Source organism: Sturnira hondurensis, unplaced genomic scaffold (genome assembly GCF_014824575.4).
Source record: "Sturnira hondurensis isolate 20B ecotype Veracruz unplaced genomic scaffold, ASM1482457v3 Scaffold0001120, whole genome shotgun sequence".
NCBI classification, from domain to species: domain Eukaryota; kingdom Metazoa; phylum Chordata; class Mammalia; order Chiroptera; family Phyllostomidae; genus Sturnira; species Sturnira hondurensis.
The window spans coordinates 1,495,035-1,503,934 of record NW_028073751.1 but is presented as its reverse complement, the minus strand read 5'-3'; the positions used below and the strand labels follow the sequence as shown (position 1 = coordinate 1,503,934).

Below are 8,900 nucleotides of genomic sequence, written 5' to 3'. Positions count from 1 at the left end.
TCTGTCCACTTCAGCCTTAACGCATAACTGGGCAGGCAGCAAGGGCCAGTTTCTCAGAGTCAGGAGCACAGAGCAAACCCAACTCTCTGGCCTCAGTGGCCCCTTTCGCTCAGGCTGCTCCACAGTCCCAGGCTCCCTGGGCCCAAAGTGAAGAAAGAGAAGATGAAGTTCAATCCTATTTCAGAACTGAGGAGCAGGTAGGATATAGGGTTTGTAACAACCAGTAGGTGAGGGGGACCCGTGTTTCAGAAACACCCTCCAAGGAAGAATCCTCAGAAGATAATAATAAAGACAAAGTGTACAGATAACCCCTTAGGACTAGTCCCCCATAAGGTAGCTTCCTATATTATCTGATCTTAGCCACTTCCTCCTTTTTAAAAAAAAGTATTTTATTATTTATTTTTAGAGAGAGGGCAAGGGAACGAGAAAGGGAGAGAAACATTCATGTGCGGCAACATTCATTGCCTCTGGCGCACCCCCCCATCAGGGACCTGGCTAGCAAGCCAGGCATGTGCCCTGACCGGGAATCGAACTCATGACCCTCTGGTTTGCAAGCCAGCACTCAATCCACTGAGCTACACCAGCCAGGGTGCCCCTTCCTCCTTTTGACGTAGGAGTATCTTATCAATGCATAGCCTACTATCTATGGGGTACCTTTCTCCACAGAAAAGTATCACCGAGGACTTACATACCTTTGCCAAGCTGAAGGAAGGAGTAAGCAAATGAGAGGGAGTTTGCAATAGAGCAATAAAAATGATGAAGGGGCTGGCTCTGTTCACTGGAGGAAAGATTAAACAAAACAACCCCCTTAGGAGTCTGGGCCCTGACTCTGAATGTGCGGGGAGACGCGTGATTCTTGCTTTGAGGAAAAGAAAGGTGAGGGGAGGCAGGGTGGGATGAAAGAGCCAGAACGGGGGCTTTGGAGTAAATGGGGACACATCTGCCCACAGACCTGTACCCAAATGTGCACACTGCTGTATTTATTTTGAGAGTGGCCCCAAAGGGACCGCACCAAAATACCTATCTGCAGGTGAAAGCATGAATAGACTGTACCATAGCCCTACAGTGGAATGTTATAAAGAAGGAGTGAACTATTTATTTATGCAACAACATGGATGAATTAGATTCTGAAAATAATGCTAAGTGAAAGAACCCAGATCAAAATGAGTACATACTGAATTACTCAATTTATATGAAACGCCCTAAAATGCCAACTAATCTACATAGCAACAGAAAACAGGTGCATGGTTGCTTGGGACCAGGGCGGAAGAAGGAAAGATCGCCAAGGGCACAAGGAAAGTTCTGGAGGTTGTGGATAGGTTCATTATCTCAACTGTGAGGATGGTTTCACCTATGCATATACATACATCGACTCCTAAACTGGATACTCTGTATGTACAGTTTACTACATCTCAACTGCATCTTAATAAAGTCCTAATAATAATGATGATGATGATGATGACAATCTAAGTACTGAAGAGAATGAGCTTGTGGGAGAGACTTCCCTGAAAAGGAAAATGAGGTCGTTTCACTTGGATCTGAAGAGCTGAGTCACCAACTTGACCTACAAGAACTTCTCAAGTCTGCTTTGCCTCAAAAGGCTCTCTTAGATCCTAGTAATGGGAAAAGGGAAACCAAAAGAAAAAGCACCAAAGCGGAGGGCTAGATTTTGTATTTGGGTGCAAAAAACTTATTAGCACCTAAAGGTTTATGGGTAAAATGTTAAAATGTTACTTGCTCAATACCTGATTCTTTTAGACTTGGCCTCATTTTCTTTACAACTCTGAGACCTCACTCTGCCCAATCTTCCTGTCTCAGACCGTCCTAAGCATGGCTGAACCAGGAAAAACAGCAGGGATGGGGAGAGAGGGGGCCATTGCAGGTGTGCCTCTGAGGCTCTAGTGCACTTTCCTGACTCCATTTCTGGCCGGGAAGGGGAAGCTCCCATGATGGGGAGGTAGGCAACTGAGCCTGACAATCAGGCTAAGTGCTTAGAATCTCTGGAAATGAATGAGGTTGAACATTCCTGAAGTCCAGAGAAGAGTCTCTCTCAGGTCCTGGGAGGAAGCGTCAAGGGGCCTTAAGATACAGTTCTTTGACTTCGGAATCTAAACCCATCCTTTCCTGGAGGAGTTCCTCCTCCCTCTCTCCTCTACTGCCCGACTTCTCTCTGCCCTTCTCCACAGTCCTAAAGCCCTAGACGACGTCCCCAGGTGGCAAACAATTATTCAACATTATCTGGGTCCCTTTCCAAACCTCAGCCTTTTAGATGAAAGCTTTGATCAGCACTGCCCTGTGCCCTTGGTTTCAGATTTCCCTCACAGAAGCAGGAGTTAAAATGAACACTTTTCTTTTCTTTTATACTATAGGATTGTAAAATGGGGCAATTTTTGAGTCTTGCCCTATTTTAACCATGCCAAGAAATTTGAGTTTGGATTGTCAGAACCTAAAGACACCCTGCTGACAGGACTTATAAAAAGTAGTTGGCAGCCTTGGCAGAATGCCTCACCAAGGCATCTGCATCAGAGTCACCTGGGGTGCTTGCTGCCACAACCGGTCCCAGGACCCTATCCCAGACCTCGAGAATCAGGTGATGCCCGGCAATAACATAGGAGACCCTGTGCTCTAAAGGGACAGCTTCTCTTTGCTCTTTCTTTCACATTTCATTCTTGCCATGTTTTGTTTCTTGGGAGTATGTGGGAGAAATTCTTAAGAATGTCTAACAGGCATAGACTTGTGTTCCTGGGCTTAGAGTGAGGTGGGGAGAGGTAGGTGGGGCTGGAAGAGATGTGCCAATGCAAATATTGTCCCATCGGGACCTGGCAGTTTTGCCTGGAGGCTCGAAAGGATATACCCTGTGCTAGAGAAGGTGGCTTGGTTCCCCCAGCTCCACACTGAGGAGGCTGGTGTCATGGGAAAAGGCAGAGATAATGGTGTTGGTCAGGAAGCCTAGAATGGAAGAGAAAGAATTGGGCCAATCCCAGGAGATTGCTGGAATCCCCCTGGCCCTAGGAGGTGTCCACTGGTAACCTGGGAGAAACCCCTAGAGGGAAGAGGAGTGGAGGCAGGTGACACCTTGACTTCACTCGGAGCCTAAGAACCATAACAGGTGGGGAGGGTGAGTCTTCACTGTCCTTATATTTGGGGCTCAGAAACTGGAAGAGGAGCCAAGGCTTGGGAACTCCAGGACACCGAATCTATTGCACCCAGCTGACCAATGGATGGTGGTGTCTCATCAATTCACAGAAAACTCGTATCAGGATTGGAGGTAGTACTCCCATTCAGTGATCCTTCCACCATGCTCCTCGGCAGAGACTCGGCCAACACCCTTCCTGTCTCACACACAAAGGAAGCCAATCCAGTTGATTCGTACTTATCCTTCCCAACTCAATTTTTCCGCCTTTCCTAAGCCCCAGGGTTAGGTGTCCTTCTCTGTGATCCCATAGAGCTCCATGATCACCCATATTATATAACATAACACCATGTTATAATTTTTTACTTACATCTGTCTCCCCGACTGACAATCTGCATTGCTGTTGTGGCCTGCTCAAGGCCTCTCACAGAACAGGCGGATGTTCATGAGCCCACGAGGACTGCTCTATATTCATGAGTGTGGACCCTCATGGGGCTGGGGCCAGAAGAACCTAGTATCTCAGGCCTCCAACAAAACAGGTACAGACTTGGTCTGGATGGGAACCTCCAACACCAGACCAGCCTCCTGCCCACTCTGTCTTGTGTCCCCAGAAGCTGCCAAGGATGGCAGCTCCAGCTGGCAAGTAATGGGATTTCTTCCTGGAAGGATCCTTGGCTTGAGAATCAGCCCTCACCTCTTCTAGGTTTCTTCAACACTCTCAGGTTTCCGGGGATATTGGGAGGGAGAGGCTGAGTCAGATCCCGCTTTTACTGTTCCCCAAAGCCCTCGTGCCCACCCCTTAGGAGTTAAGACTCCTGCCAAGTACATGGTAAGAACTCCTGAGGACATAGATTTCCCCAACCCTTTGTAGAGATGGGGTGGGCAGGGCTCGCTGACTATTTGGGGCTCAGAGGATAGCACTGCCTTTGACCATACGTGTTCCATCATACTCTGGCCTTCTTTAGCTTTAACTAACCAAAATCAAGATGCAGCCCATCAGACTGAGGCGGAACTGGCCCGGAATCAGAAGAGGAGACCCACACCCAGTCCTCATAAAGAATTAACTCCAATGACACACAGTGGGCCCCACGGACTCTAGTGGGAATGTCCTTGCCTCTGCAAAAACCCACTGATCCCCTCAATAGGGACAGGGACTACAGAGCCCACCCCTAGCCCAGGAAAGACATGTGCAACCACAGCTAGTTTATTCTCCTTTTAATTTTGCTGAAGGATATACACCACATATCCCATAGGCAGTAAAGCGCATTCAATGTGTTTATAAGCCAAACAGTCACTTTGTTTAAGCAAACACAAGTACAAAGTAAAAATAAAACCACAAAATAATGAACTGCATGTTCATAACATACAAAAATCGCCGCCTACTCAGTAGGTAACTACAACATTCCAACTCCTGAATATATTTATAAATTTACATTTTCAGTTAAAAAAATAGACTTTTGAGAGTTCAGATTTTGTTTTAGACTTGTTTTCTTACATTCTGGAGAACCAAGGCTCAGCTCAGCCCTCTTCCTTATTTTTCTCCCAAAGCCTCCCCAAATCATCACTCCCTGCTCCCCTTAAGGCTCGAGGTGAGCACGTCCCTTAAACTGGCACAGGTCAAGCTGTCAGCAAGGCGCATCACACAAAAGGCACCAAGACATGAAACTTTAAACTAAAAGGACAAAAAAAAAAACACTTATAAAAAAAAAAGAAGAAAAACCAAACCGTATTTTGCCACATGTGAGAATACAGTCAGGCAATATTTACAAAAAAAGTTGACAGAACATCACTCTGACACATGCTCTAATACCAAGGACTGCTGTTTCAAAAAAAGCTTCAAACTTAATTGCCACAGCATCATCACAACATAAAGAATCACCATTGGTTTGCTGGGCTTTTCTTTCCCCTCCCCCCCCAAAGTGAGGACCTAGCTCCAAATAATACAATAGAATATGCAAATTATTTTCACATCAAGATTACCCCAAGAAAAACAAACTCCATGGCACAGACACTGTACAAGGGTCAGGGCTGGGCTCTGAGAGGCCCAAACCCCATTTTGCCAACTCGATTTTCTAGCACTGAAGGGAGCAAGGGGTCAGGCATATGGTGGAGATGAAACTGAAATAATATATCCAAAATCCATGCAAATCAAGTTCTTTGGATAGAGGTGAAGAACTTGGACATGGCTGTTTCAGGCAGCTGAAGTCAAAGAGAGCAGAGGAGGAAGGGGAAGTGGGCAGAAAGGATTGTTGGCCAACAGACTTTCCATGCTGACCCTGGGGTCACGTAGAGGGGGAGGACTGGCTCTGAGAACCTCCATCTGGCCTAGGAGGAAACCCTCTTATGGCCATCTCCTCCTCCTGTCCTTTACGTCTCCTTTGTTTATCTCTCCTTTCCCTTTTTCCTCTTTTCCTCTAGCAAATTTCAATTGTCCTGGGAGAAAAGGTTGTTGTCATGTCCGAAAGCCCTGTGGAGGCGCTGAAGGAGTTGGCGACAGCTGAGGAAGGGAAGCTGCTGACCTGGGCAGGGAAAGCAGGGGGAACAGAGGAGTATGTGGTGGCCACTGAAGGAGAGGGGAAACCGCTGTGCACAGGGGATGGGTAGGTCGAGGAGCCAGGAGAGGAGTAAGAGGTGGGCACAGGTGATGGGTATGAGGTGGTGGCTGGGGATGGATAAGAGGTAGTGACCGGGGAGGTGTAGGAGGTAGCCACTGGTGATGAGTAGGAAGAGAGTGACGGCGTGGTGGAAGAGGCTACAACACCTTTGTCTGCTTTTTTGTCCTTCTGCCTCAAATGGATTTTGGTATGCCTCTTGCGTTCATCACTCCTGGCAAACTTTCTCCCACAAATGTCGCAGGCGAAGGGCTTCTCGCCTGTGTGGGTGCGGATATGGGTGGTGAGGTGGTCACTGCGGCTGAAGTTGCGCATGCAAATGCGACACTGGAAGGGCTTCTGGCCAGTGTGGATGCGAATGTGGCGGGTGAGCTCGTCTGAACGGGAGAAGCGGCGGTCACAGGACTCCACTGGGCAGGCGTAGGGACGTTCGTGGGGAGGTGTCTTGCTGGGCCGGTTGGGGTACTTGCGCATTCGGCTGGGTTTGATGAGCTGGGACTGGTAAGTGGTATTGAGAGCCTTCAGGTCTTGGGACCCTGACTGTGTGGCAAAGGCCTTGATGGTAGAGAGTGGAGTGAGCGAAGGCTGCTGGGTTCGACTCTCCAGGCCCTGGAAAGGCTTCTGGTCTTGGGTGCCCAGGCCCAGGTCCCCTTGTTGTTGTGGAAACAGATAGTCTGGAATCATAGGGACCTGGAAACTACCCTTGGTAGTAGGGTAGGCAGGAGGCGGATACTGGAGTGCAGTACCTGCAGAACCTGGAAAGGCCTGGCTTTGTGGCTCAGGGAAGATGTCAGTGTTAGGTGTGGGGAAGGTGGGTGCCGCCGAGTAAATGGGGCTGCTGTCGTTTGACTGCACTGCGCAGCTCAGGGGTGGGCTCTGGGAGGCAGAGGAGGAGGAAGAGGCAGCTGGAGATGGTGCTGAGCTTGAGGTGGCTGGTGGGTTGGTCATGCTCACCAGGCCACTGACCAGGCTGAAAAGGGGTTCAGGCCACAAGGTGTTCCCAGTGTTGGGTGCAGGCTCCAGAGAAAAGCGGCCAGTGTAGGTGATGGGGGGCAGCCGGGTGGTTTGGCTGGGATAACTTGTCTCCACCAGAACCTTCTCGTTATTCAGAGAGATGTCAGGAAAAGACTCTGGTAGGAGAAAGAGGGAGAGGAGGCTTGGTTACTGGAGAGCAATCACTGGAGGACGAGGAGGAGCAGAGCTGCCAGGCAAGAGGTCGGGCTGGCTACCATTGACTGCCGAGCTAGTTAATAATTGATAGCAGCAGATTGCAATGTTCCTGGACCCGCTCCAGAGGCAGAGCCCATTTCAACAACAGCTGACGCAAATACGGAGAATCCCCCTCCACTGCAGCTCCCAGCGCTCCGCAGCTGCGGCTGCGCGGCCCAGGGATTCCCGCCAGCACCCCTTTGGCCACCGCTAGTGCGCATCCCCTGCCCCGGGCTGACAGGACACCCCTCGCCAGGGATTACGGCTCTTCCTTGGGGACCGGCGACAGGCAGGAAAGCCTTTCTGGGGGAGGAAAGCGCCTCGCAGCCCTGCTTATCAAAACAAGCCCTCCCCCCACCTCCACCCACCCACGCAGCCCCATAGGTCTTCATCCGAAACAAAAGCTCGCCTCTTTGCGCTCAGTTAAGGACGTGGGGGGCGGGGGGGGGGCGGTGGATGTCCCTAGGCATCCCTCTAGCACATGACCCTGGGGAATCGAGGAATGGAAAGGAAACCTCACTTGTATCCCTAAGGTCCAGCAGCACTGCTGCGGTTAAGGGAGAGCTGCAAAGGCTGTGGGGAAGGACTGGACGCTAGGATGGTAGCGAAGGGAATAATCCTCGGCATAACACCCCCCCCTTACNGGGGGGGGGGGCGGTGGATGTCCCTAGGCATCCCTCTAGCACATGACCCTGGGGAATCGAGGAATGGAAAGGAAACCTCACTTGCATCCCTAAGGTCCAGCAGCACTGCTGCGGTTAAGGGAGAGCTGCAAAGGCTGTGGGGAAGGACTGGACGCTAGGATGGTAGCGAAGGGAATAATCCTCGGCATAACACCCCCCCCTTACCTGATGTCAGGTGCTCGTAGGGCTGCTCGCCCGTCTCCCCTTGAGGGTTGAAGGCGCTGCTGCTGCTGCTGTTGCTGCCGCCCCCTCCACCTCCACCGCTCCCGCTGCTGCTGCTGCTGTTACCGCCGCTGCCCTCGGGGGCGCCGGGGGCTCCTAGGAACTGGGGAGCCCCGTTGCTCAACAGCATCATTTCCTCCAGTTTAGGGTAGTTGTCCATGGTGGGCGAGTGAGGAAAGGAGCCGAACGGGTCGGAGATCTGCAGCGGGGACATCAGCTGCATCTCAGCCTTGGCTGCGGCCATCCCAGACAGGCGGGCTGGAGAGCTGGTGTTGGGGCGGGTGGGCGCAGCCCAGGGCGGGAGCTTTGGGGGACACACTCTCGGGGGCCTGGCCGGGTCACATGCGGGGCGTGGGGCACACAGTGGAGAGCGCAGGTGGAGTCTCCAGGCTTGCCCTCGCCGCCGGCCGGTGAGGACGCGGCGCTGCTGCCGGGGCTGGGGCAGGGGCCGGTCCTGGGCGGCGGAAGCTGGCGGCGGCGGTGGCTGGCGGCGGCGGCTCCTCGAGTTCTGCGCGCTGGGATCTCTCGCGACTCCCCGGATCCGCTTCTATTTGAAGGATCTGTAACCACACGGGCCCGCCTCCGTCGTGACGTACATGGCCATATATGGGAAGCAGGAAGCCCTAATATGGCAAGACTGGCGGGGAGGACCCGGAGTGACGTGAAGCCCCTATCCGAGAGCGGTGGGCACCACCAATCCCGCACCCCGGGCCGTGCGCCTGATCCCGCACCCTGAGCGCCCAGGTCTGGAGAAAGCTGAAGTCTCAAACCGTAGCTGGGGACTCCTGGACACAGGCTGCCCAGGAGTTCCCGACGTTGCCCCCGCCCCTTCCCTCCCCCTTCTTCCATCCCCCTTCCTCCCTCCTCCCGCAGCCGGAAGTGGCCAGGCCATATAGAGCCGCTCCATATAAGGTGCTGACCAAATAAGGCTTGTTCCGGCCGGGGGATCCTTCCACCTCCTTATATGGCGTTTCCGGGTCGCCGCCTGCTGCTCCCTGGCTCCCTCCCTCCTCTCCGGTTCCAAGCCGGGAGCCCGAACGC

The 8,900-nt window shown here is 52.1% G+C and overlaps 1 protein-coding gene across 1 annotated transcript; it reads right to left on the bottom strand.

Annotated features, from left to right (window-relative positions):
• Positions 1 to 4,331: 4,331 nt before the first annotated feature.
• On the bottom strand, positions 4,332 to 8,380 carry EGR1 (early growth response 1). The gene is made up of 2 exons (XM_037061338.1): positions 7,803 to 8,380; positions 4,332 to 6,875 (listed from the first exon to the last, which is right to left on the bottom strand). The coding sequence occupies exons 1-2, from the start codon at positions 8,101 to 8,103 to the stop codon at positions 5,548 to 5,550; spliced, it is 1,629 nt and encodes a 542-aa protein (XP_036917233.1). The 5' UTR covers positions 8,104 to 8,380; the 3' UTR covers positions 4,332 to 5,547.
• Between the last annotated feature and the right edge of the window lie 520 nt (positions 8,381 to 8,900).

Bases quoted from the DNA above. Each gene is read 5' to 3' on its own strand.
- EGR1 (XM_037061338.1), bottom strand. From the start codon at position 8,103: ATGGCCGCAGCCAAGGCTGAGATGCAGCTGATGTCCCCGCTGCAGATC. The intron at 6,876-7,802 runs GTAAGGGGGGGG...TTCTCCTACCAG, and splicing joins CTACGAGCACCTGACATCAG to AGTCTTTTCCTGACATCTCT.